The sequence below is a fragment of the Paroedura picta genome, chromosome 6 (genome assembly GCF_049243985.1).
Source record: "Paroedura picta isolate Pp20150507F chromosome 6, Ppicta_v3.0, whole genome shotgun sequence".
Taxonomy (NCBI): domain Eukaryota; kingdom Metazoa; phylum Chordata; class Lepidosauria; order Squamata; family Gekkonidae; genus Paroedura; species Paroedura picta.
In genome coordinates, this window is record NC_135374.1 from 3,108,913 (window position 1) to 3,135,541 (window position 26,629).

Sequence of the window (26,629 nt, forward strand, 5' to 3'; positions counted from 1 at the left end):
GCTATGACCATTGTATTCTCTTGACAAAATTCTACCAGCCTGTGCCCTGCTTCATTTTGTACTCCAAGGCCAAACTTGCCTGTTATCCCGGTTATCTTTTGGCTTCCTACTTTAGCATTCCAATCCCCCATGATGATAAGCACATCATTTTTGGGCGTTGCTTCTAGAAGGTGTTGTAGGGCTTCATAGAACTGATCAACTTCATCCTCTTCAGCAGCAGTGGTTGGGGCGTAGACCTGGATCACTGTGATGTTGAATGGTTTGCCTTGGATTCGTAATGAGATCATTCTGTCATTTTGGGGATTGTATCCCAAGACTGCTTTTCCTACTCTCTTATTGATTATGAAGGCTACTCCATTTCTTCTGCGAGATTCTTGTCCACAGTAGTATACCTGATGGTCATCTGAATTAAATTCACCCATTCCTGTCCATTTTAGTTCACTGATTCCTAAAATGTCGATGTTCAGTCTTCTCATTTCTTGTTTAACCACGTCCAGCTTGCCTTGATTCATGGATCTGACGTTCCAGGTTCCTATGGAATAAAAATCTTTACAGCATCGGACTGTCTTTTCGCCACCAGTTACTTCCACAACTGAGCGTCCTTTCGGCTTTGGCCCAGCCGCTTCATTCATTCTGGCGCTACTCGTACTAGCCGTCTGCTCATCCCCAGTAGCATATTGGACACCTTCCGACCTGAGGGGCTCATCTTCCGGCGTCATATCGTTATGCCTATTGGAACTGTCCATAGAGTTTTCATGGCAAAGATACTGGAGTGGTTTGCCATTTCCTTCTCCAGTGGATCACCTTTTGTCAGAGCTCTCAGCTATGACCTGTCCGTCTTGGGTGGCCCTGCACGGCATAGCTCATAGCTTCACTGAACTACGCAAGCCCCCTTGCCACAACAAGGCAGCGATCCTTGAAGGGGGGCACTGTGTCATACAGTAGCCAAAACCCAGAGGCCATCAGGAGGTCCACCAGCAGGGCCAGAACTCCAGAAGCCCTCCTATTCTTACCTACCAAGCACCAAGAAGCCAGAGCATCAGTGCTCCAGACATAAGAACATAAGAGAAGCCATGTTGCATCAAGCCAATGGCCCATCCAGTCCAACACTCTGCGTCACTCAGGGGCCAAAACCCAGGGGCCATCAGGAGGTCCACCAGCAGGGCCAGAACTCCAGAAGCCCTCCTATTCTTACCTACCAAGCACCAAGAAGACAGAGCATCACTGCCCCAGACATAAGAACATAAGAGAAGCCATGTTGGATCAAGGCCAGTGGTCTACCCAGTCCAACACTCTGAGTCACACAGTGGCCCAAACCCAGGGGCCATCAAGAGGTCCACCAGCAGGGCCAGGACTCCAGAAGTTCTCCCACTGTTGTCCTCCCAAGCACCAAGAATACAGAGCATTCCTGCCCCAGACAATGTTCCATCTATACCAAGGATGGCCATACTGGCTCATAGCTGCCATAGACATAAGAATGTAAGAGAGGTCAGTGTTGCATCAGGCAAATGGCCCACCCAATACCCAGGGGCCATCAGGAGGTCCACTAGCAGGACCAGAACTCCAGCAGCACTTTCACTGCATCCCCCCAAACACCAAGAAGATGGAGTGTCACTGCCCCAGACAAAGCCTTCCATCTATAACCTCCTGAGAGTGGGTGGGCTTGAAGGGACTGTGTCCATGCTTGGCTCTTGTGGCCCTTCCTTGCATGCCCAGGGAAATGCCAATGGCCACCTTGGGGCCAGACTGGCCAGGGATTCTGGTTTTCTGGGTGGGGGCATCATCTGGGCATGAAACTGGGGTCACTGTGGGTAGACAGGTAGTTGTAAATTTCCTGCATTGTGCAGGCGGTTGGATGACCCTGGAGGTCACTTCCACTGCCCTGATTCTATGACCTCTTCTCCGTAGTCAAGCAAGGTGAGATGCTAGTAGATCTGTGCTGTATCCTCTTAGGTCTTTTGGGAATAGGGGAGTGTAGCTCTCATTCATTCATTCATTCATTCATTCATTCATTCATTCATTCATTCATTCATTCATTCATTCATTCATTCATTCATTCATATACCTCCCTCCTCTGAGGCTCAGAACGGTTTACATAAAACACAGAAACGGTAGATAGAACTTAGTTTACATAACAACTTTCATGCAACAATAATATTAACATTAAACTGTAACACAGGGGCAAACTATAACAATGTGAACAGGTCCAGAGCAGAACGGGTGGGTGGATTTTTTAGGAGGGAGGGAGCAGGGACCCTGCAGATGTTGCTGGTTGCTTGGTCTCAACCGAATGCCTGGTGGAAGAACTTTCTTTTGCAGGCCCTGCAGAACTGTTTAAGCTCCGTCAGGGCCCTGATCTCTTCTGGGAGCTCATTCCGCGAGGTGGGGGCCAGGACCGAGAAGGCTCTGGCCCTGGTTGAGGCCAGTCGGGCTTCTTTAGGGCCAGGGACCTTTAGCTGGTTGGTGCTGCTTGGGTCTCCCTTCTGTCTTACCTATCCGGGACGGCCAGATCAAGAGGGAGGGAACTGAGTCCGTTCGCTGTCAGGTGGAGCGCTTTCAGGTGGGGCAGGATGCCCAGAGCCCGGATATCCTCGGGAGACAGGTTGTTGTAAGAAAGGTCCAAGATCTTCAATGGAAATGAAGCAGGGCGTAAGTTTGGGAACAGCCTACCTTAGCCACATCTGAAGAAGGGAGCTCTGGCAAGCAAAAGCTCAAGTTGGAATAAATGTTAGTCATTAGAACATAACGGAAGCCATGTTGGGTCAGGCCCGTGGCCCATCCAGTCCAATATTCTGTGTAACTCAGGGGCCCAAACCAAGGGGCCATCAGGAGGTCCTCCAGCAGGGCCAGAACTCTAGGAGCCCTCTCACTGTGGATCCCCCAAGCACCAAGGAGACAGAGCATCCCTGCCCCATAACAGGGTTCCATCTATCCCTTGGGGCAAAGAGCCACTGATGGACCACAGCTCCTCCTGAACTTTCTCTGGTCCCTCTAGAAGCTGTCCAATGCTTGTAGCCGTCACCTCGTCCCAAGGAAGGCAGGGATTTCAGTTAATTACTCCTCAGGTGAAGGAGGACCTCTGATTCTATGATTCTATGAGCGAGGAGGGGTATTTTAGGACAAGGCGGCTTCATCTGACCAAGTCTTGATAGCTTATTTGCATGAACCATGTAGACATCTTCTTCGGCTACCTTAATCTGAGAAAACCCCAACTGTGACCACAATCCCCATTGCTCTTACTTCCAACGCTGGAAAATCTTCAGCGTTAACTTTGAGATTCCTTAAGCCGTTCAGGGAGAGTTCCAGTTCTCGGAGGGCAGGGAACTTACGGAAGGCTCCTAAAGGGATTTTGGAGGGGGAAAAAGAAAATATTAATTGGGCACCTCGATGCAGAGGTGGCCAAGCTGGGGTGAAGACGGTACCACCCATTTAGCACCTCCACAACCTCAAAAGAGCCCTGTTGGGTCAGACCAGGAAGGGTCCATCTAGTCTATGTAACCAGGGGCCAGCCAGTTCCTCTGCAGGGCCAGCCACAGGGCAGAGAGGCCGAGGCCTTCCCCTGAGAAGACCCTCAGAAGAGCCCTGCTGGGTCAGGCCAGGGAGGGCCCATCCAGTCCAGCCTCCCGTCTCACCCCGGGGCCAGCCAGTTCCTCTGCAGGGCCAGCCACAGGGCAGAGAGGCCAAGGCCTTCCCCTGAGAAGACCCTCAGAAGAGCCCTGCTGGGTCAGGCCAGGGAGGGTCCCTCCAGTCCAGCCTCCCGTCTCACACAGGGGCCAGCCAGTTCCTCTGCAGGGTCAACAACATGTCAGAGAGGCCGAGGCCTTCCCCTGAAGAAGAGCCCTGCTGGGTCAGACCAGTAAGCTGCAGTTAGCCTTACTAGCCCTGGACTCTCCTCGCCCCAGTGGTCTGCACAGATCTGCCAGCAGCTCTCATGTGTTCCTTACCCAGGGTCAACAGATTTTCGGTGGCGTTCATGTAGGCAACAGAATCAAACTGTTCAAAGTCCTCTTCTTTGGCCTGTGTTAATGGAAGAAAGGGAAAACGACACCAGCATGATACACCCTTGATTTTTTGGCAACTGTATGAAGCCTCAGAGCAGGCCCAAAGGAGCTCCAGATCACTGGAGTTTTTAATTCGTGTTCTTCAGGATAGAAGAGAAGCCCTGTTGGATCAAGGCCAATGGCCCACCTAGTCCAACACTCTGGGTCACACAGTGGCCCAAACCCAGGGGCCATCAGGAGGTCCACCAGCAGGGCCAGGACTCCAGAGGTTCTCCCACTGCTGTCCCCCCAAGCACCAAGAATACAGAGCATCCCTGCCCCAGACAATGTTCCATCTATACCAAGGATGGTCATACTGGCTCATAGCTGCCTTAGACATAAGAATGTAAGAGAGGTCAATGTTGCATCAGGCGAATGGCCCACCCAATACAACTCCAGAAGCCCTCCCAGTGTAGCCCCCCAAACACTAAGAAGACAGCGCATCACTACCCCAGACAGGGTTCCATCTATACCTGCGGCTAAGAGCCACTGATTGACCTCTATTTATTATTAAATGTACAGGCTGTCTGTGCTTGTAGCCACCATCCCTTCACACAACGGTGAATCCCAGGAGTTCATGGATCACTGGGTTTAATCTATTCTAAGCCTGCTCCTCATTCATTTCAAGGTTTGCCCACAAGTTCTTGTACAGGATTGCAAGAAAGGGGGGGGAAGCATTTCTTTCGCCCCCCTCTCTCTCAAGCACAGGAAGTCCAGTATCCATGGTTAGACCAACTGAGGAGACCCGGTTTTGTGAAGAAAACATGAGCCCAGGGCTTTCTCCCACGATTTCATTGGCTGGATCCGAGCGGTGATAGTACAGGAAGTGTTGATGGGCAAGCCTGCCCACATCTTCTTTCTTGCCAGCCTGGGCTGGTTCTGCGCTTACTTTGTTTTTTCCGTTGTGGTTCTTGCTGAATTCAGATTGATTTGAACTCGGGTCTTCCTCTATCCCCCCCCCCTCTCCAATTGAAACAGAAAGTGTTCTGCACTTGGTTGGGGAAGCTCAGAGCGGGGAGGGGAGCCAAGCGCAGCAGGAGTCTTTTTCTTTTCTTGAAGGGGGAGGGGGTTGAAGACAGCAGAAGAAGGGGAATAAATCCAAGCAGATAATCTCTGCTGAGAGAAATTAGGGCTTCTGGAGCGCAGTCACTTTAAGGGAAGCCTTCCAACCGGGAACCAGGAAGTCTTTGAACTGACGCCCTGGCCAATCAGGGAAGCCTGCTTTGCCAAGAGGCATGGAAAAGGGAGTTAATTCATAAAAAGCAGACATCTGCACACTTCCTGATGCTGGTTTTTCAAATATCAAGGCTTCTATCCACTTCCGGATATTGCAGGAGAAAGGTAGTGTCACTCTGAATCAATCATGCATGTTGCAGGGGGGAAATTTAAAGCGCCCCAAATCAAAATGGAAATCAAATTCAGTGTAGACAGGAGGGATTTATTTGAGCTAGAAGTGGGTAAAAAGCCCCGTGCAGACTACACTCAGGTTTGAGCATAGTAGCCTCAGGGGTATTGCTGGCGTGGAAATATGCTATATCTGCCGTTTGTGCGATTGAACAGAATATAGAGTGTCCTGCAGGGGGCGTCAGAGGGGGGCGTATTTAGCATAGTTAGATCAGGGACTCCCTGGTATTTTTATGATTTTTCCCTCCAATGTCCCGATTGGCTCAGTGGGAGACTTCCTGCTCCTTCGACCACACTTCCTGCCCGCTTGCCTCCACCTCGTGCCTCCACCTTGTGTTGTCCTCGCAGGTGGGGTCTTCTGAGCTGTTTTAATGACCTGATCCACCATGGATCCTAGTTTTCTTATGCATGAGATAGAGAAGATGGAGAAAAAAAGTCCTTTTGTCCCTTCCTTGCAATACACTCCATGGAATTAACGAGAAGCAGGCTCAGAATAGAACAGAACAGTTAGTTAGATATGGGCTCTCTATCCTTTTTTCTTTCTGTACAGTCATTTCTCTTTCAAATGAAGCTATTTTATGTTTTTAAGTATCCCAGTGCTCTGCTCCTTTGCATATCGAAACTCTGCCGAGTGGGGAAGAGACCCGCTGTTTCATAGTTTGTACTTATTAGGATATGGTCGACCAGTAGCGTGCACAATGGAGCAGCATAAGAAGAATATCCTACAGTTAGAAACGTACTGATATCATTCAGCGATTCTCCTCCAACAGAGCCTTCGACCTTCTGATATAAGGCCAGGGGGGACTCAAATTCTGTCAGCAGCTCCCAAAATCTTGCCACAGATTGTGCTAGTCTTGTTATTTTATTTTATTTATATTTATTACATTTGTATACCGCCCTCCCCGAAGGCCCTCCCACAGACTCCCATGGCTGCCCATCTTGATCTACCTCCCTGGAAGGCACCACATTCAGCCACACAGCATGGAAATCCAACAAGATTGTGGTAGAAAGACAGGTGTCCTCACATTCTCACTCGTATCTGAAGAAGTGAGCAGGGACGCCTCTCCTGTCACCAATTTTATTAGTCTTGGAAGGTCCTTCTGGCCCTTCTCTGCTGCTTCAGACAGACTCACACGACCTCCCCACCGGGAGCTATCCTCAAAAGCCTCGTTGTGCTCTAAGGAGCTACTGGACTCCGATCTAGTTCCGTAACATGAATAAATTAAAACCGGGATCCTTACAAATCCGTTCTTGGCCACAGATGAAGCACCAGTTCCACAACAGGTGGCACGACTGCAGCCGAGCAGCTGCACAGAGGCGCATGTTCAGGATCAGGCCAGGAGCCCGCCCAAGACAGCTAACGGCTGCTGGGCCGTTCAGGGGGTTCTTTGTTCCAGCCTAGGAGGGCCTTGCTTTGCAACGGGGAGGGCGGATGGCGCGTCCAACTTACTGAGACGAGATTTTGATTGCTGATATCCACCGAGCAGAGATGCGAAGGGATTTTCACCTGGTGCAGCTTCATCTGGAAAGGAAACAAGATAAAGGAAGGAGTCTAGCATTCAGCTGGGCAAGGAGGCGATTCACGGGCAGCCTTGGGAGGGGTCTGCCCTGTGATTCACAGAGCCACCCCCCCCCCATGAGATATTTAGACATTGGATCCAGCTGGGGTGGGCCAAGCAGCTGCAATTCCTCCATCTCATCCACTGGGAGTTTGGGCCTACAGCAGACCTTCTCATCTTTTTTACCACTGAGAAACCCCTCAGCCATTCTTCAGGCTTCCTGAAACCCCAGAAGTAGCATCATCATGTGTCTTTCAACTGGGGATGCCGGGGATTGAACCTGGGACCTTCTGCAGGCAAAGCTGATGCTTGACCACTGAGCCGCAGGTCCTCCCTATGTGGGGAGGCTGGGAACTAAGCCCCCCTGCATTCTAGTTTACTTACACAAACCAAACTGACTTCTGCGAGGTCCAGCAAACCCTCTCAAAAGAGATGTGGGTGTCGGGCAGCTTTAGGACCGAGTCATATTAAAAACGGCGCTCACCAGAAGTGCCCCCGTGAGGGTTTTCTCGTCGAGATGTTTGAGCGGTCCACGCGGCATCCCTGGCCCCCTCCATTTGATCCGGGTGGATTTCGAGCCAAACCACCATTCAAACTTGGTCTGCTCGGCTGCGTGGCGGGCCACTTCCCAGTGGCCGGCCCCTGACGTTATAGAGACGGAAACCAGAGTCAGCGTCGGCAAAGCTGGTTCAAAATGCCATGGGGTCAGATTTCCCTTGGCCTTGACCCGGACGTTGCAACTGGTGCAAAATGCAGCTGCTGGGGTCCTCACGGGAAAATCTTGGAGGTCAAACAATAGGGCAGAGAAGCCAAGGCTTTCTCCAGATAAGAACACAAGAAGAGATCTGCTGGATTAGACCAGTGGTTCATCTAGTCCACCAACCTGTCTCACACAGTGGCCAACCAGTTCTTCTGGAGGGTCGGCAACAGGGCCTAGAAGCTGAAGACAAAGCTTTCCCATGATGATAACATCATAGAGTTTTGGAGCGCTTTTGGCTTTCTGTAGGGCCTGTAAAATGGAACTCTTCCACCAGGTTTATGGTTGGGGCCAGTGCTAGAGCAGGGGTTATTTGGTACTTTGTGTCGGACATCTTAGCACAGTTTGGTTTCCCCCATGCTGTCCTCATAAGGGCCTTCCTGTTAAGAAGGGTGTGTTTTCTGCCATCTTTGGGTTGTTGTAATTGTATTATTGGGGTTTTAATGGGTATTTTATGGGGTTTTACTATTTGGATTGTTTCTGTAACCCGTGGCAAGTTTTAAATCCAATAAAGAAATACTGAATGAATGAATGAATGAATGAATGAATGAATGAATGAATGAATGAATGAATGGTTCCCAAGGATTTCAAGAAATTAACAGGAGACCCGACTCAGTCCAGAGCCAAGAAACCACACTACGGAATTGGTAAAATAACACAAGGCAAGGCACAGGTTACCACTTAGCTTGTTCAAGAATTTGACAGAAGGTTTTAAAAAATATTTCGTATTTATGAAGGTGCACATAGGCTAAATTTTGGGGGTGGTCCGAGAGATGACACTGAAGGAGTGGAACTATTGTACTGAATTATTGAATTATTAGTGCATCTGAACCAGCCCTATGAAGTAGATTTATAAAACCCTAGGTGACCCTTTTATTCTTTGCACAATCCCTCTGTGACTTTTTCTTTTTGCTGCTGCTAATTTTTTTTTTAAACCCTCTTTAAAAGGTTTTCCAATCTGGCGTGTCATTGGTAACATCACACTAGGGAAATAAACTCATAGAGCCCCCCCTCCAAAGCAGCCATTTTCTGCAGGAGAACTTATCTCTGTTGTCGGGAGATCAATTGTAAGTCAGATCTCCAACCACCGCCCCTCCCTCCCAATTCTCAAGTTAGGAAGGTCCTTGGGGAAGGACCTTCTTGGTGGTGGTCCCCTGATGATGCGATTCTTTGCCCACTCAGAGCAGACCGGCACTCAAGTTCAAGGGGTGGTTCGTGACATTTTGTCATCTCCTGGCCCACAATTCAACAGGCTTGGGGCCATCAAGAGCCTCTGTGAATCTTTTCACAGCTGTCAGTGGTTCGGAGAGGGCTGGAGTGTGTCTGCATCTTTAACTTCCTGCCATCCCGGACAGACACCTGGGAAACCAGCACTGGACCGACATCAGGAAGATACATTACCTTCCGCATACTTGGGTTGTAAAAGACTCCTGGCTGGGAAACAGTTGGTGAGGTGAGAATTCCCATTCTCTAGTTTATAGATTCCCGCTGCAACCCTGATGTCGTTCTGGCCCTTCAGGGACAAAAGGGGGGGAACAAATCCACGTTATTCACCTGCCAGAATTCTGCCTGCAAACTTTACCGGGTCCATGAATCAACGAAAACTTTGAGTGGCTAATTGGAATAGGGGCAATTTCCACTAATATGACTGGGTATGTTCTGAGGATACTTTGTTTACGGTCTGTTTTATGAACAGAGAACTAAAAAAATAAATAAAAATCCCAAACGAAAAGCAGGTGGTGGGTTCTCCTTCTTTAGAGGTTTTCAAGCAGAGGCTAGATAGAAATGCTGATCCTGTTAACTTGGGCTGATGGTGAGGGGGGTGGGCAGAAGAGATTGTGTCCTTTGCTTGGCTCTTGTGGCCCTTTCTTACATGCCCAAAAAATGCCAATTGCCACTTTGGGCTCAGAAGGTGAATTTCCTCCAGGCCAAACTGGCCAGGGATTCTGGTTTTGGGGAGAGGGAGGAATTGGGGTCACTGTGGGTGGGCAGAAAGTTATGAGTTTCCTGCACTGTGCAGGGGGTAACACTAAATGACCCCGGAGGTCCCTTCCAGCTCTATGATTCTATAATTCTAATTCCAGAATCACCCATACGTGGAGGATTTCACAAAAGACCATCCAGCCCAGCCCTCTGCCTTCTCAAGGAATTAAAAATCACCCCCTCCAATCTCATCCAATCTCCTCCTAGAAACTCCCAATGCAGGGGACTCCAGCACCCTCTAAGGCAGCAGATTCTGCCTGTGGGTGGCACCTGCCACAGATTCAGTATCCCACACAGGGTTGTCAGGTCCCCCCCTCTACCCACTGGCGCCATGGTGACCTTGCAGAGCTGGGCAGGAAGGCCTTCTGTGACACAACACAGGGCTGCCGCCACCCCCTTTCCCAGCATGTCCAGCCCCTGCAGAGCACCATGCGACAAGACCAGCGATGCGGGTGACACATGGCAACGTGAGGGTCGAAGTCCAGCTGCAGCCATGCCGTGATGTGCGCCCGCAGAACCAGATGGGCCAAACCGCACCCTCACGCGGCACCAAGCCTGCACGCCCCTCCTGCAGGCAGAAAGTAAGTGGAGGCGATGGCCAGGGGGTGGCGCTAGGCTTGCCAACCTCCAGGCCCCACCAGGTGATCACACTCCAAAAGTATACAAAATCCTGTGCACAAATTGTGGAGACTCGTATTCCAAAGATATAGCAGGTGTTAACAAATAACATTACATCACATTAAGAGCTCTCTTATGAACAAAGGAAGACCAACAGATGCTAGTAGTCTCCAAACTCGACAACATGCTTTGATTCAAATGGGTCGCCGTGTTGGTCTGAAGTACCCCAATGAAATCAGAGTCCAGCAGGGGCACCTTTAAGACCAACAAAGATTTACTCAAGGTGTGAGCTTTCAAGTGCAAGCCCTCTTCCTCAGACCATGAATTCCTTACATGACAGTGGGAATATATAGCAACAATTCTGTTAATTTAGTAAACTGTGTCATACAACCAAATACAGTCATATGATAATTCCTTGCCAAAACAGCCAATAAATACCCTGGAATTCAGTTGTAGTTCCCAAAAACATAGGAGAAATAGAACTCTGTCAGTGATCAAAGGCTCCCACCCCACCATTTGCTGTTTGCCCCATCTGTCACCATGCAAGTGTGAAACATTCCTGTGAGGGAATTGCTGGCAATTATCTCATTCCAAGACAAGGGAGTTAAACTCAGAATTCCATGCTTTGAGACATTCTTATGCAAAGCTCTGGTCCACCGGATCATTATGAAAATAAGATGTATTTGTGAGTTCTAGTGACCATTGGAGAAGACATTCGAAAAAATACACACACACATTTGTTTATAAGAAGGCTCTTGACGTTTGCAGCATTCATTTCAGCAGCCAGTGATATTGTAACTCCGTGGGAAATTCCCATCAGGCAAGAAAAGAGAGCCAGCAAAGAAAGATTCCAAGGGAGGCTTTCATGCAGCAAGTAGACATGGGGTGGGGGTATTACTGATGGCTGTTATTGTAATGCTATGTGTTTTGAATGGAGATTCTCCACTTTTTGTACACAGTATTTTGTATACTTCTGGTGTTCACTTTCCTAATACTGTGTTTCTCAGTGGAACAGGCTTCCTTGGGAGGTGGGGTGTTCTCTATCTTCAGAGATTTTTAGACAGAGGCTGGAGAGTCATCCGACGGAGAGGCTGATTCTGTGACGGTTCAAGGGGGTGGCAGGTGACAGTGGAGGAGCGAGAGGGTCGTGAGTGTCCTGCACAGTGCAGGGGGTTGGACTAGATGACCCAGGAGGTCCCTTCCAACTCTAGGATTCCATGATTCTAAATTCCATCTTAGCCTCTGGAAGATGTTCATGACAGTCAGAGCGGTTCCTCAGTGGAACAGGCTTCCTTGGGAGGTGGTGGGTTCTCCATCTTTGGAGATTTTTAAGCAGAGGCTGGAGAGTCATCTGCCGGAAAGGCTGATTCTGGGAAGGCTCAAGGGGATGGCAGGTGACAGTGGATGAGTGATGCAGTTGTGAATGTCCTGCCTGGTGCAGGGGGTTGGATTGGATGACTAAGGAGGTCCCTTCTATGTGTGGCTTGTTAGTTGTTCTGCTCCCACCTGGAGATTGGCAGGTTTAACTTACCCCTCCTGCCAATTTTATTTTTTTTTAACCTTTCTTTTCCTGCCCAAGGAGCTCTGGGTGCCTCGTGCGGCTCCACCCATCTTATCTTCACAATAGCCCTGCAAGGTAGGACAGAGCTGATGGCTGCAGAGAACTAGGGGGATTTGAACTCAGGTCTCCCGGAGCGAGAAATAGTTTGATATATGGAATGCAGGTCCTAAGCAGAGACGGGCTATCCGAGGAAACTGCAAAAACGGGGCTAGGGCAAAAGTTGAAACAACCATAGAGTTCGAGGTCCTCCATTGGCTAGAGTGGCTGCCCCTGCCCCCAATCAGAGGAAACCTTCCCCAACTGGAAATCTGGGGGTGACCCTCCTCCCTCCCCCTCATCCTCCTCTCTCCCTCCCCCCCCCCTTTTCTCCCACCTTCAAGCGCGCCGCCATCGCCGCCTCCTTCCCCTTCCCCTTGGTCACCATGACGACGAGGACGCTCTTGCTTCTGCGGCTGCGTGGAAACTCCATTTCCCAGCATGCCACGGAGTGAGGCGCTCATAGCGCGCCATTGTCCCCCCTCCCTCCGTTCCTCCCACAATCCTACGTTCCATGGCGTGCGCATCGCCTTCCCAGAATCCCTCGGGACTACAAATCCCGTCGTCGCGCGCGCGGCCTCCTCCCCCGAGCCAATCAGCGGCGAACAGGTCGCGAAGTGGGAAGGAAAAGACAAGATGGCGGCGAAAGGCGGCGGCGGAGGAGGAGGCGGCGGCGGAGGAGGCGCTGCTGCTAATAGGAATGGGATCTTGGACAAGGTAGCGCGGGCTGCGGCGGGGAAGGCGGGCGGATGGGAGTTTGAGGGGGGGGGGTCGGGATGACACAGACCGGCACAGACCTACAGAAGAGAGCCTCCAGGTTCAGGGGCAGTGTATCTGTGGGGTGCCCAGGCGCAGGAGAGCGCGACAGCGAAAGGAAGCGGCCTCGCCGGACCATTTCCCAGGGTGGCCAAATTGTGGCTTCCCAGATGTCCATGGACTGCAATTGCCATGAGCCCCTGCTAGCATGGCCAGTTGACAGGGGCTCATGGTAATTGTAGTCCATGGGCATCTGGGAAGCCACCGTTTGGTCTCCCTTGCTCTAGAGCAGCGGTGGTCTGACCTGGCTTTCCAGATGTCCATGGACTGCAATTTCCATGAGCCCCTGCCAGCACATGCTGCCAGGGGCTCATGGGAATTGTAGTCCATGGGCACCTGGAGAGTCACAGTTTTGACCACCCGTGACCCAGAAACTAACCTCCAAAACTGATCTTTCTTGCTCTACATCAGGGGTGGCCAGACATTGCTCTCCAGATGTTCATGGACTACAATATCTATGAGTCCCTGCCAGCACATGCTTCATGGGCTGTTTTGAACAGGTCTCTGGCATGGTGGGGTAAGATTTTTTCCCCCAAGCTGTAGACTAGTTGAGTCTCTGGAAGAAAGCAGTCAGGAGTTATGAGCTGAAAGGGGGTGAAAGGAACCTGCTGTTGGGGGTCAAGTAGTGTGGGAGGGACATTGTCAAGGGCTCTCCAAATGCCCATGGACTACAATTGCCATGAGCCCCTGCCAGTGCTGGAGAGCCACAGATTAACCAGCCTGGTCGAGAGGTTGGCAGCTGTTAGAAGATGCTGAGGAAGTTTTGCCCTGATCTTGCATATTTCTTTGGGACTCAGCTTTCTTGTGAGCCTCGGTACCTTTTTATTCCTCCTTACTGTGTCCTTGTTGGGGTATCCCCCCTCCCTCAGGATAAAATCCTTTAAAAGCTAACTGTGGTGAGTCGCCATGTTCGTCTGAAACGGCAGGACATAGTTTGCATCCAGCGGCACCTTTGAGACCAACCGCACTTCTTCCCATACACTAAACCAGAAGCAACCTCTTGGTTGGTGCTTATACTCAGAATTGGGCATCTACACGAAGGCTTCTGCCCAGAATAAAACTTGGTTGGGCTTAAAGGTGCCCCTGGACTCAGACTTTAAAATCAACCAGCTCTTGTTTTATAGCATGTGTGCATTTACATTGGGACACCTATGGGATCCTGTGCTTTGTGATGAAATGCACTTCCAAAGCTCTTGTTTTGTAGCACTGGGGAGGGGGGGCAGGTGACAGGTGTGTGAGTGTAAAATGCCGTCATTTTGGTAGACCTGGGTTTTTTTTAAGGCAAGAGAGATTCAGAGGGCATTCGACATTGCCTGCCTCTGCACAGCAACCCCAGAACCCCTTGGTGGTCTCCCGTCTAAGGACTAACCAGGACTGACCCTGTTTAGCTTCCAAGGGCTTACAGGATCAGGCCAGCCTGGGCCATCCAGGGCAGAGTGAGAATTGCAGTGGAGATAAGGGAGCAGCAGGCAAGATAAGATATAGTGGGCATTCATAGCCCTTCTGCAGCATTCAGGCACTGGAGATTGGTCTAGATTTCCTCAGAGGAAAATTACCCCCCCTGCCCCCCCCCCCGGGGACTGGAAAATCCAACACCACCTTTTGGCATAGAATCAATCATAGAATCCTAGAGTTGGAAAGGACCTCCTGGGTCATCTAGTCCAACCCCCTGCACTATGCAGGACACTCTCATCCCAATCGCTCATCTACTGTCACCTGCCACCTGCCATCAGATGGCTCTCCAGCCTCTGCTTAGGTAAAGGTAAAGGTATCCCCTGTGCAAGCACCGAGTCATGTCTGACCCTTGAGGTGACGCCCTCCAGCGTTTTCATGGCAGACTCAATACGGGGTGGTTTGCCAGTGCCTTCCCCAGTCATTACCGTTTTACCCCCCAGCAGCAAGCTGGGTACTTAAGCCTCTGCTTAAACATTTCCAAAGATGGAGAACCCACCACCTCCCGAGGAAGCCTGTTCCACTGAGGAACCACTCTGACTGTCAGGAATACAGTGGAAGGAAGGAAGGAAGGAAGGAAGGAAGGAAGGAAGGAAGGAACAAGGTGTGGTTGGTGCTTATACACCAGTCCTGGGGGGCTGCCTTTTCCACCTCCTGTCTCATTTACGTTCCCCTGACCTTGTTTCTGGCTTCTGGCAGGTAAGGAGACGCAAACTGCAGAAATGTGGAGGAAGCTGGGAAGCCAGCCAATGGAATGGCCAGAGGACATGCAGTTCAGCCGCGTTCCTGATGCAGGGTTAGGAATACTGTGGAAGCTGCCTTGATAGGAACACAGTGAACCAAGTAGCACATAAGGAGTCACGTAGAATTGCCTTATCAGACCATTGCTCAATCCAGGTCTCCACGGTTTCTGGTGGAGGACTTCCATATCCTCTTCTGTCTGGCCCTTTATCTGGAGATGCCGGGGATTGAACCGCGGACCTTCTGCATGCCAAGCAGAGGCTCTGCCACTGAGCCACAGCCCCTCTCCACAGTTCTCCAGGGTCTCAAGCAGAGATCTTTTAGCATCACCTACTGCCTGGATCTGACCTTGCTTAGCTTCCAAGGGCTGACAGGATCAGGCCAGCCTGGGCCATCCAGGGCAGAGTGAGAATTACAGTGGAGGTAAGGAAGCAGGGTAAGATATAGTGGGCATTCATAGCACTTCCCCAGCATTCAGGCTCTGGAGATTGGTCTAGATTTGCTCAAGAGAAGATTGCCCACCTCTTCCCTGCACCCTTGCCTTTCCGAAGAAGAGACTTGATCTGCTTAGGTGGTCTTTCCCCCCTCCCTATGAGGCCACACCATAAATCTATGCAGGGGCATCATGATACCGGTTTATGTGAAACGTCTTGGGCGCATCCTTCCAGAGGCCATGTATGTAGAAATCACACCCTCTTTGCATACTCCTCGAGTCTCTCTATGTAGCTTATTCTTGGTAGGTGTAAGTTTCACTTTTAGTAACAGATATTTTTGGCTTTTTCAGCTTCTCTTGTCCCCAGAGGTTCCAGGCAGAAAGACATGACGTTCAGTGCAATAACTATGCTTTCATTTTAAATTGTTTTGGAATTATTCTATTAGCAGAGAGCTTTGCTACTTTCTGATGTCTAAAGTCAGGGGCTGGATTAGACCGTCTTTGGGGTCCCTTCCAACTCTCTGTGATTCTAAGTGATGTGGCTTTTTTAGGAAAATCTAAATAAATCGTTGAAACGTTTAAAATAATCTTGCCAAAAGAAGGCAAAAGGACCATCGTACAATCCTGGACTGTGTACAGCACTGGAGTTTGTCCAGCCTTCCTACCCTTTAGCCCTTCTGACTTGAGTGATTTGCAGCGTCCGTCCTGACAACTAGAGATAAGGAAATGTGTCCACAGTAAAATATAGAAGAGTTCCCATTTTCCCCACCCACATAATGGATAACAGGAGTGGTGATTTTAGACATTTGCCTGCTCTCTCCCCTCTCCGCCCCCCCCCCCCATCATTCCAGGGGTGCCAGGATGGAAATGAAAACCGAATTTCAGAAAACGCAGGTGCTAAACGACACGTTACGCTTTCTGATATCGTTACTGTGTTTCTGTATTGCATATCACTATTTTATTGTCTTCTGCATTTGGAGAATCAATGCGTTGGTTTTCTTTTGTAATAATTATGGGTCAGAGTATATTTCATGCATCGCTGTTTAATGGCCTCGTTAGCTGCCTTGAGCAGATGCCCGAGACAGGCGAGCTTAAAAAAGTCTTAAGTGACACAAGTTTTAAGTAAATCCGTTTAATGGAACTGTGGTATCGAAATCTGAGAAACAAATCCCGTTGTTTCATCAAGTAGCGTCAGGAAACGAAATCACGTTCCAAACCGTGGTTGTGTGTGTGATAAAAACGCCAAAAACGTGGGCCATTTTATGTGACTGGTTTTAAATGGAACAAGTTGAAGAATTCACAGGTCTTTGCTGTTAGCCCCCTCACCTTGATCTTTCTATTCAAAAAGCATTTCTCATTCAAAGCCAAAACTCCAACCAGATTCCCTTGGGGCTGTCCCCAAATAAGCAAGAGACAGACGGGGGTTATGGGGAGGCAGATGACGGAGTCTTCTTCCCACAGCCTGACTCCCTGACTGGGTGGTTCATCATTGGAACAGGCTTCCTCAGGAGGTGGCAGTCTGTCCTTCGGAGGATTTTTTAAATTAGATAATTTAATACGAGGGAGAAGAAGCGTTGGTTTTTCTACCCCACTTTTCACTGCCCAAAGGAGTCTCAGAGCGGCTTGTAAATCCCGTTCCCTGCCTCTCCCCCACAACAGACACCTTGTGAGGTAGGTGGGGCTGAGAGAGCTCTGTGAGAATAGTACTATCAGGACTGTGACTAATCCAAGTTCACCCAGCTGGCTGCATGTGGAGGAGCAGGGAATCAAACCCGACTCAGCAGATTAGAAGCCGCTGCTCTTAGCTCCTCCGCCGGGCTAACCGATACAGTTTCACCATTGCTTTTTAAAAGATATCAAAGCCCCAAAATACTGCATGCTTGCTTACCAGCTTAAAAACATTCTCGTTACAAAGAAATGAGGGAACAGAATGAATTACGCTGTCCTCATGATGGTGCGAATTGCCAGCATCACTCTTGACCAATAAAGTTCTAACCTATAAATGTTCTGCATTGTTTTGGTAAGCCGCTATTTTCATTAAAGTGTATCGCTTGGATCCTTTGGAAGGATTTTAAGTAGAGGCTAGCTGGCCATTGGACAGCAATGTCGATTCTACAGATTTAGGCAGATCAGCCGGTGCCTGGCTCTTGGGCCTTTTCTTACATGCCCCAGGTGATGCCAATCATCAGTTTGGGGTCAGAAAGGGATCTTCAAGCAGGCCAGATTGGCTAGAGAACCTGGAGGTTTTTTGCCTTCCTCTTGGCCTAGAGCAGGGGTCACTGGGGGAATGGGGAAGGCCATAGATCTGGATTTCTTGCATCATTCAGGGGGTTGGACAAGATGGCCCTTGAGGTCCTTCCCAGCTCTAGGTTTCTTTTCTTTTAATGTAAAGCCCCTGTGTCATCTTATCAAGATCTTATTTTTTTATAAGTGCTCTTCTTGGCTGTGTGTGTTCTTGGCAAAGGCTTAAAAGTCTTCAAGCCAGGCGTAGTGGTGGGTTAGAGGTATCCACTGGAACATGGCCACGATCCTGACTTCTTCAGAGGAGGAGCTGCAGTGTTTTCATGTCAGAGGTCCGCTTGCATCAGTAAAGAGAACACGCTGGGAGCAGCATGCTTAGAAGCAGCTCCAGTGATGGTGAGGGCAGCTAGGTCTGTTCATGCAGCAAAACAGAATGTAGGCATTTGCCCGAGATTAGAAGAGTGGGAAAAAGCAAACTCGCTGAGTATGCAGCAATGGTGAAATTATCCTTTGGGGGAAACAGGTCAGTTACAAAATGTGATGCGCTGCGGAGAGTGTGTTTTTCCTAGGAAACCAGGAGACAAGCCTAGAATGAAAGCAGTTTAAAATCTTACCTGAATTGTGTTGCAGTGAAAAAAACCAGAATGAGAAGCAGCCCTGAGAGTCAGAGATGGATTATGAACGTATCCAACGAAAGTGATTTCTGTTCTGTAACGAAGGGGGCATGGCAGAGAAAGCAGTTGCTCTCTTTTGTTTATGTCGATTACATTTTTCCACATTCTTTTCTATTACCCGGCTGAAAATATAAACATCTTTAAAAACGCAAATAAGATAAAGAAATAACTCCGCTTCTTGCTGTGACTTTCAGTGGAAGATTGACGACAAGCCGGTCAAAGTGGACAAGTGGGATGGGTCGGCTGTGAAGAATTCCTTGGACGACTCTGCCAAAAAGGTACCCCCCCCCCCGCTCTCCATCTCTGCCAATTCCCCCCCTCCCCGCCCACTCCCATCTTTGATCGCTGTTCAACTAGGCCAGGGGTAGTCGAACTGCGGCCCTCCAGATGTCCATGGACTACAATTCCCAGGAGCCTCTGCCAGCGAATGCTGGCAGGGGCTCCTGGGAATTGTAGTCCATGGACATCTGGAGGGCCGCAGTTTGACTACTCCTGAACTAGGCTGTCCTGGCAGCTTTTCTTTCCTATGGCTCAGCTCTGGCAGGGTGGGCCCAAGGGGTCAAAGAGCAGATTGTGGCCCACGGGGGGGAGATAAGGGCAGGAGGGTTCCAAAATATAGCAAACCAATCCTCAGGCTCACTAATCCAATTGATTGCAAAGATCTTGATCTTTTGCCAAATTCTTAATAGCGAACTAAAATTCCTCAACGCTGGCCCCTCCGGACCTTGAAGCCCGTTTGCATTTCTTTCCCCTCCTCTCTTTCAGGTCCTCCTAGAAAAGTATAAGTACGTGGAGAACTTCTGCCTGATCGACGGCCGCCTCATCATTTGCACCATTTCCTGCCTGTTCGCCATCGTGGCTTTAATATGGGATTATCTGCACCCCTTCCCCGAATCAAAGCCAGTCCTCGCGTTCTGCGTCATATCATATCCTTTGCGGCCAGCCTCGGCAGGCCGGCATTCCGCTGGAGCCGCCTTCCGTGGGCCTCGTGATCCAGGCTGGGCCCAGTCGGTAGCAAGGGGGGAAAGAATACATTCCCCAAATGGGTTTTGCTCTTTTGCACTGTGAAATCCAGCTGGCACAGTCCATGGGAAAGTGGGTGGGAAGTGCACTATTTAGTGTGTGCAAAAGCACCCTGGGCAGCATTGGGCTGCAGCCCGCACATGTTAGGTCTGTGGAGGAATTTCCAGGGTGCCCAGGAGGGCTGGCCTGAGGCAGAGACCCTGGCCGAGCAAGAGATCCCAAAGCTGCAGACTTAACCTCAAAACTTGCTATGAAAACCCTTCATGACATTTGACAGAGCTAAGGATGGAAGAACTCACACCTTTAGGGCTTTTCACTCATTCATTCATTCATTCATTTAGGGACAGTTACTACCTTGCTAGATCAGGGGGAAGCTGTGGACATGGTTTACTTTGATTTCAATAAGGCTTTTGACAAGGTTCCTCATGATATTCCTATTGGCAAGATTGTAAAATGCAGTATGGATCCCATTACTGTTAGGTGGATCGATAACTGGTGGACAGAATGCACCCAAAGGGGGCTTGTAAATGGTTCATCATCTTCTTGGAGAGGCATGACAAGTGGAGTTCCCCAAGGATCTGTCCTGGGCCCTGTGTTGTTCAACATATTCTTAGATGATTTGGATGAAGGAAGAGAGGAGGGGCTTGTTAAATTTGCAGATGATACTAAAGTGGGAGGGGGTGGCAAACACACCAGAAGACAGAATCAGGATACAGGATGATCTCAAGAGGCTGGAAAACTGGGCTAAAATGAATTTTAATAGTGAAAAATGTAAAGTTCTGCATTTAGGTAGGAAAAACCAAATGCATCACTATCGGATGGGGGAGACTTGTCTTGGCAGTAGCATGTGCGAAAATGACCTAGGAGTCTTAGTAGACTAAACATTGAACATGAGTCAGCAGTGTGACTCAGTGGCTAAAAAGGCAAATGGGAATTTGGGCTGTATCAAACGGAGTATCGTGTCCAGATCACGGGAGGTGATGGTACCGCTTTACTTTGCTCTGGTTCGGCCTCACTTGGAGTCCTGTGTTCAGTTTTGGGCACCTCCACTGAAGAAAGATGTAGTGAAACTTTTCATTCTAAGTGTCTTCCATTGCTACCCTTAAGAATTCAGACTTCTAACCCCTGTGTGGGGGGGGGGGGCTCCATCCCTCCTGAGTCCCTTTTGCGTGTTCCAGGGCTAAGTCCCTGGGCCACGGTGCCCCCTTGAGGCACTTGATGGAATCCTTCCCATCCTCTGCCACTGCCATTTGGTGCCTTTCTTTAACGTCGCCCCACCTATTTTGTGATGATGGGCATTCTGACCATTTATACCTCGTACAAGGAGAAGAGCATCTTCCTCGTGGCACACCGGAAAGATCCAGCCGGGATGGACCCCGATGACATCTGGCAGCTCTCCTCAAGCTTGAAGAGGTACGGCCTTGCGAGGAAAGCGCCCCCTGCATCCTCCCCTCAAGGGTTAATGGGTGCGGGAGCTCCCTGGTTCTCTCTCGCAGGTGGGACTGATTCAGCTTGCAAGCTTACATTCAGAATTAAATCTCATTGGTGTCCTGGTTTTGATGCCCCACTCCTCCACATGCAGCCAGTCGGATGACCGTGGCCAGTCACTGTCCTCTCAGATCTCTCTCCTTTCTCCTCCCTCCCTCTCTCCTTTTTCCTCCTTTCCCCTCTCCTCCCTCCTTTCTCCTCTCTCTTCTCCCTTTCTCCTCTCTCCCTCTCTTTCTCCTCCCTCCCTCTCCTTTCTCCTCTCTCTCCTCCCCCTTTCTCCTCCCTCATTTCTTCTTTCTCTCCTCCCCCTTTCTCCTCTCTCTCCTCTCCCTTTCTCCTCTCTCTCTTCTCCCTTTCTCCTCTCTCTCTTCTCCCTTTCTCCTCCCCCTTTTCCCTACCGTTCTCCTTTCTCCTCCCTCCCTCTTTTTCTCCTCTCTTTCTCTGCTGACTTCACAGGGCATTGGACCCCAAAGGCCATGCTGCAAGCTTCTACCCCCTCGTTTTTGCCCACAGAGGCCTCAGCTGAAATCCTGTGGGCCAGGAGGAGAAGGCTGAGCTTCAGAGCTTGGCATATTTCTGCCACCCTCTCCCCACAGCTAGCAGAAACCCAGCGTTGTACATTTGATAAATGGGAACGTGGGGATTTTCTTGTATTTTATGCTTATTGCTGTAAACCACTGAGATTTGGCTGGACCAAGAGTGGCGGTCAGTGAATATATAACAAATAATTAAATCAAATCTCTGCAAAGCACTTCATGGACACTTTGCATGACCACGACCCAGTCACACCTTCTCTCCCTACCCTACCTCACAGGGCGGTTGTGAGGCTGCAGTGGAGGAGAGGAGAACAGTGCAAAGCTGTGTTTGAGTCAGTGGAGGTAGAATGACCTGGTTCTTGGGTATTAGACTGTATAGAATGACCCTGTTTTAGCACATATCCCTAGCCATTCCAACCCACTGAATTGACTGCACTGGAGACTGGGGGGATCTTTGCAGGCCCTGAGGAATTGTGGGAGTTCAACTTATAAATAAATAACATAAAAAATAAATGACACCCAGCTGGAGGAGGCATTTGGAGATGGGATCCCCATTGGGCTGGCCTGACTATCAGGCTGTTAGAGGAGGAAGGCGTTGGAAAGCAGGCAGGCCCAGGAACCCAAAGCAAGCCCTCCTTCAGCAAACGGCCCTCACGAGAACCCCGGACCGGCCAGCGGCTCTCACTCCTCCCCCTCTCCCCTCCAGGTTCGATGACAAATACACCCTGAAGATGACCTTCATCAGCGGCAGGACCAAGCAGCAGCGGGAGGCGGAGTTCACCCGGTCGATCGCCAAATTCCTGGACGCCAACGGCACCTTAGTCATGGAGGCCTTCGAGCCGGAGGTCTCCAAGCTGCACGACAGCCTCCTCACGGAGAGGAAGACCAAGTAGGCTGCAGCCCAGTCTCTGCCTTCCTGCCAGGCGCGGGCCAAGAATAAGCCAATAAAGCAAACTAGCAACGAATGTCCGCCTCTGTGTTTGTCCCAAAAAATCCCCCCCCCAGCCATCTCTCCCTCTCCCTCCCCTTTCGCTCTAGAAACACGGGCGAGAGTCCTGCAGGTCTAGACGGCACACCTGAGTTGTTACCTGGGCCCTGCCAAGGACTTTGGAGCCAGAGAGGGCCCGTGTGTGATTTGGCCCCTGTCAAAATGCCGCGTTTTAGAAGGGAGCTCTGTAGGATTCGACACTGTGGGGGAGCTGTTACGTTTTACTTTAGGAATTCCGGGCAAACGTCTTCTCAGTCCAGCCCTACTGGCCAGCAAGTTTTCTTTATTTTTATATTTATCCAGAAAGGGGGAAGATTTGTGTGGGTTTTGTTATAAAAAACATTTGATTGGTTGCAAGGGTGAGGAGGGCGTGTGCTGGCTATAAAGGAAGATGAATCGGGGGGGGGTGTTTTTAGGACAAAAGTGTCTTGTCAGGTTTAGGAGGAGGGCCGATCACTATTCACTCCCCCCCCGCCCGCTTGTCTCTTATGGTTCGTTCTGCCCCCCCCCCCACATGCTGAAATGATCTCTTCCGTCTATCCCTTCTGTAACTGCCATTTTCTAAAATGACTTTTTTTTTCCAATAAAAGGAAAACTGTGAAAACAGCGTGGACGTATTACTGGGTGGGGTATCCGACAGAGCGTTGTTGGGTGGTTTTTTGCATGTGCCATCTCTGCGTAAGAATGTGTCCTCCACGTTGTGTGTGTTACAAGCCTTCAAGTTCCTTCTGACGTACGGTGACCCTGTGAATGAATGACCCCCACAACCACCTGTCATGGACATCTTTGCTTAGGTTTCTTAAACCAAAGGCCACGGCTTCCGTGATGGACTGGAACTGGGAAGCTTCTTTCCTGTGTCTTTAGCAGAGTTCATTAGTAAGTCCATTGTGAAGTGTTTTTGCCGTGTGTCTGGGTGTAGTTCATTAGAAAGTCCATTTGTCAAGGTCTTGCCTGTCTAATGAATCCCACTGAAATTGAGATGGACTTTTGGCAGGCAATTCCCAAAATGTTAAGGATGCAAATCACAAACCAAGTCAATGTTAACCAAGCACTGTTAGAGAGAAGCCCCCAAATCCTCTTGAAGTAATTTCTCCCTGAAATCCAACAATTTCGTTTTCCTCTCTAGCAACCTGGAGACTGTGTCAAATCAGCTCCAGTTAATTAAAAAGGGGGAATCAAAAGAGAAGGAGGGGCATGATGGGAAGTGGCCGTCTTCAAGCAAAGGTTGGATACACACTTTTCTTGGATGCTTTAGGATGCTTAGGGCTGATCCTGCGTTGAGCAGGGGGTTGGACTAGATGGCCTCTATGGCCCCTTCCAACTCTAGGATTCTATGATTCTAGTTCAGTGGTGGAATAGGCTGCCTAAGGAGGCGGTGAGCTCCCCCTCACTGGCAGTCTTCAAGCAAAGGTTGGATACACACTTTTCTTGGATGCTTTAGGATGCTTAGGGCTGATCCTGCGTTGAGCAGGGGGTTGGACTAGATGGCCTCTATGGCCCCTTCCAACTCTTTGATTCTATGATTCTAAGTCAGGTAAAATGCTGGAATTTCTCTTTGCAGATGCTCAGAGACTGAAGTCCTCCCACACGTCCCTATCTCCTTGCTTGAACACTGTCCTGTGTGGTGCGTAACATCAACAAAAAGTCCCCAGCAAGGACTGGAACGACACAGTGGACAGAGACATAAATGAAAACGACAAAGTGAAATCAAAGAGAAATCCCTCTTTGGGAAGAGAAGAAGAATCCATGGCTACCTCTAAATAAGTGAATTTTGGAGGGGAGGGGGGAATCCCACACAATCTCCCTTGCAGAACAGATCTCGTAGACCTGAAACAAGATAACGATGGATCCACCAGGTGGCAGAATATGTCAAGCAAAAATCAGCGTGATCCCAGTTCCAGAAGAAAGATCTCTCGTGTTCTGGAGGCCCTGGACTCAGGCTGCCAGCTCTAGGTTGGGAAAGACCTGTAGACTTCGGTGGTAGAGCCGGGAGTAGGTGGAATTTGGACAGGGAGGACTCTGTGTAGTCCAAAGCATCTATTTTCTGAAGGGGAACTGATCTCTTCAGTCTGGAGAGGAGCTGTAGTTCCCGGGGATCCCCACGTCCCACCTGGAGACGGGTATAACTACCCCGGCCTCAAGGACAACGTGTCCAAACCTCGCCATTCAAAAAGGGAGGCAGGTAAGGGAGAGCAGTGCTTAATTTCTCACATGTGGACGTCTTGGCCTCCTCTCTGCCTTCTGCTTCCTGATGCCTTCTATGGTTGCCATCTGCAGGTTGCGGAACTCCTGGGAGGGTTGGGTTATCTTCCATTGCATAGTAGAATTAGCCAAGGAGGGATAACCGTTACGCAGGCAGCCTGGGCAGTCCTCCAAAACACTAATGGCTAAGTTTTCCATCCACTCTGTTGCAGCTAGGGAGGGTACCAGGCGCTCCATCACATCACACAGGAAAGCAAGACGTTCACATTCCTGGGGCAGACGGAAATAGCTGGGCGGCACCACAATCGCATTCGAGACCTGTTTTGTCTGGTTTAAACATTGGGTTTGCGCAGCTGCGAAAGACTGTCCATATCCAATGGGCCAGCTTCTAGGGTATATTGTACGTGGAAAGTCAGTGCGGAATTCTCAAACGTGTTGATCAGGTGATGGCCATTGGGTGCAGTTGTCACTTGCCTCCTGCTGGCACACCGTGGACAACACGAGCGGGAAGATTTGGCTGCCGGACAGTCCTCGGATCTCATGGAATCAGGGTGGGATGGGAGAGACCTCCGTGGGGGACCAAGGCCACAGAGTCCCTCTCCCAAAGAATCCGTTTCCTCTGGGGGAATGGATCTCTGCAGTCAAGGTGACCTGTAATTCTGGGGGAGCCTCAGGATGTACCTGGAGGCTGGCAACTCTGAGCCTCAGTGGGGGATGATGCCATCGAGATGTCCCTCCAAAAGCATCCATTTTCTCCGGGAAAATGATCTCTTTCGTCTGGAGATTCCAGAGGATCCCCAAGCCCCACTAGGAGGCTAACGGGCAGGGGAAGGAAACTGTGGGGCTCAATAGATCTCACAGTTAACATAAGGATTGCTGTACTCCTGCGAGAGGTAAACAGAAGAAGAAGAAGAAGAAGAAGGGTTGGTTCTTATATGCCGCCTTTCTCTACCCGAAGGAGTCTCAAAGGGGCTTCCATTCACCTTCCCTTCCTCTCCCCACAATAGACACCCTGTGAGGGACGGGAGGCTGAGAGAGCCCTGAGATTACTGAAGAAGAAAAAGAGCTGGGTTTTATATAATGACTTTCTCTACCCGAAGGAGTCTCAAAGTGGCTTGCAGTCACCCTCCTTTTCCTCTCCCCACAACAGACACCCCGTGAAGTGGTTGAGGCTGAGAGAGCCCTGATATCACTGCTCTGTCAGAACAGTTTTGTCAGTGCCATGGCGAGCCCAAGGTCACCCAGCTGGCTGCATGTGGGGGAGTGGGAAATTGAACCTGGCATGCCAGATTAGAAGTCCGCACTCCTGACCACTGCACCAAGTTGGCGTTTTTCCATCTCTGCCAGGCGAGGCTACAAGCACCCTTCCTGCCCTCGGGATTGTCTGCCTACACAAGCATGAAGAGAAGCTGTTGCCTTCAGAATCTTTAATATCTGCAGACTAGATCCGCTGACTAGATTTAATTTTTTCTGCTTTCAGGACATCTTGCGCTCTGTTGGAATTTTTTGTCTGGTTACAAACCTAAGGAAGCTGCACAATGAAATTAGACATTCCCCACTCCTCCACATTCTGTCTACTTGATGCCCTTCGGCCAGACAGTTCTTGAATCATAGAATCAGAGTTGGAAGGGACCTCCTGGGTCATCTAGTCCAACCCCCTGCACTATGCAGGACACTCCCAACCCTCTCGCTCACCCACTGTCACCTGCTACCCCCTTGAACCTCACAGAATCAGCTTCTCCATCAGATGGCTCTCCAGCCTCTGTTTAAAAATCTCCAAAGATGGAGAACCCACCACCTCCCGAGGAAGCCTGTTCCACTGAGGAACTGCTCTCACTGTCAGGAACTTCTTCCGGATGTTGAGACGGAATTTCTTTTGAATTAATTTAATCCCATTGGTTCTGGTTTGTCCCTCCAGCGAAAGAGAGAACAACTCTTTTCCATCCTCTAAATAGGAGCCTTTTAAATACTTGAAGATGGCTATCAGATCCCCTCCTGACAGAACTGTTCTCACAGAGCAGCTCTCTCACAGCTCTCTCAGCCAAACTTACCTCACAGGGTTTCTGTTGTGGCAAGT

At 49.9% G+C, this 26,629-nt stretch overlaps 2 protein-coding genes across 7 annotated transcripts in view; one reads left to right on the plus strand and one right to left on the minus strand.

Annotated features, from left to right (window-relative positions):
• Positions 1 to 12,472, minus strand: part of XRRA1 (X-ray radiation resistance associated 1) — a 41,235-nt gene extending 28,763 nt beyond the window's left edge. Inside the window, exons 1-7 of one of the 5 annotated variants that reach the window (XM_077341176.1) lie at positions 12,296 to 12,470; positions 9,162 to 9,273; positions 7,488 to 7,645; positions 6,895 to 6,966; positions 3,945 to 4,017; positions 3,241 to 3,338; positions 2,493 to 2,626 (exon numbers count right to left, since the gene is read on the minus strand). In XM_077341176.1, the coding sequence (XP_077197291.1) occupies positions 2,493 to 2,626; positions 3,241 to 3,338; positions 3,945 to 4,017; positions 6,895 to 6,966; positions 7,488 to 7,645; positions 9,162 to 9,273; positions 12,296 to 12,391 (743 nt within the window). In that variant the 5' untranslated portion in view covers positions 12,392 to 12,470. Of the gene's footprint in view, positions 1 to 2,492; positions 2,627 to 3,240; positions 3,339 to 3,944; positions 4,018 to 6,894; positions 6,967 to 7,487; positions 7,646 to 9,161; positions 9,274 to 9,850; positions 10,042 to 12,295 lie in introns of those variants that run through there. The other 4 variants (XM_077341173.1, XM_077341177.1, XM_077341175.1 and 1 more) reach the window with 4 other exon arrangements.
• Positions 10,163 to 22,954, plus strand: SPCS2 (signal peptidase complex subunit 2). 2 transcript variants are annotated; one of them, XM_077341181.1, is made up of 5 exons: positions 10,163 to 10,324; positions 18,510 to 18,593; positions 19,081 to 19,240; positions 20,616 to 20,751; positions 22,069 to 22,954. In XM_077341181.1, the coding sequence occupies exons 1-5, from the start codon at positions 10,190 to 10,192 to the stop codon at positions 22,253 to 22,255; spliced, it is 702 nt and encodes a 233-aa protein (XP_077197296.1). In that variant the 5' UTR covers positions 10,163 to 10,189; the 3' UTR covers positions 22,256 to 22,954. The 2 variants fall into 2 exon arrangements, with proteins under 2 accessions (XP_077197296.1, XP_077197297.1); XM_077341182.1 differs by lacking the exon at positions 10,163 to 10,324 and adding an exon at positions 12,442 to 12,675.
• The last annotated feature ends 3,675 nt before the right edge of the window (positions 22,955 to 26,629 follow it).

Excerpts from the sequence above, each read along its gene's own strand:
- SPCS2 (XM_077341181.1), top strand. The coding sequence starts at position 10,190 with ATGCGGGTGACACATGGCAACGTGAGGGTCGAAGTCCAGCTGCAGCCA. Across the intron at positions 18,594-19,080 it reads TGGACGACTCTGCCAAAAAG|GTCCTCCTAGAAAAGTATAA; the intron begins GTACCCCCCCCC and ends CCTCTCTTTCAG. Across the intron at positions 19,241-20,615 it reads CCTCGCGTTCTGCGTCATAT|CCTATTTTGTGATGATGGGC; the intron begins CATATCCTTTGC and ends AACGTCGCCCCA.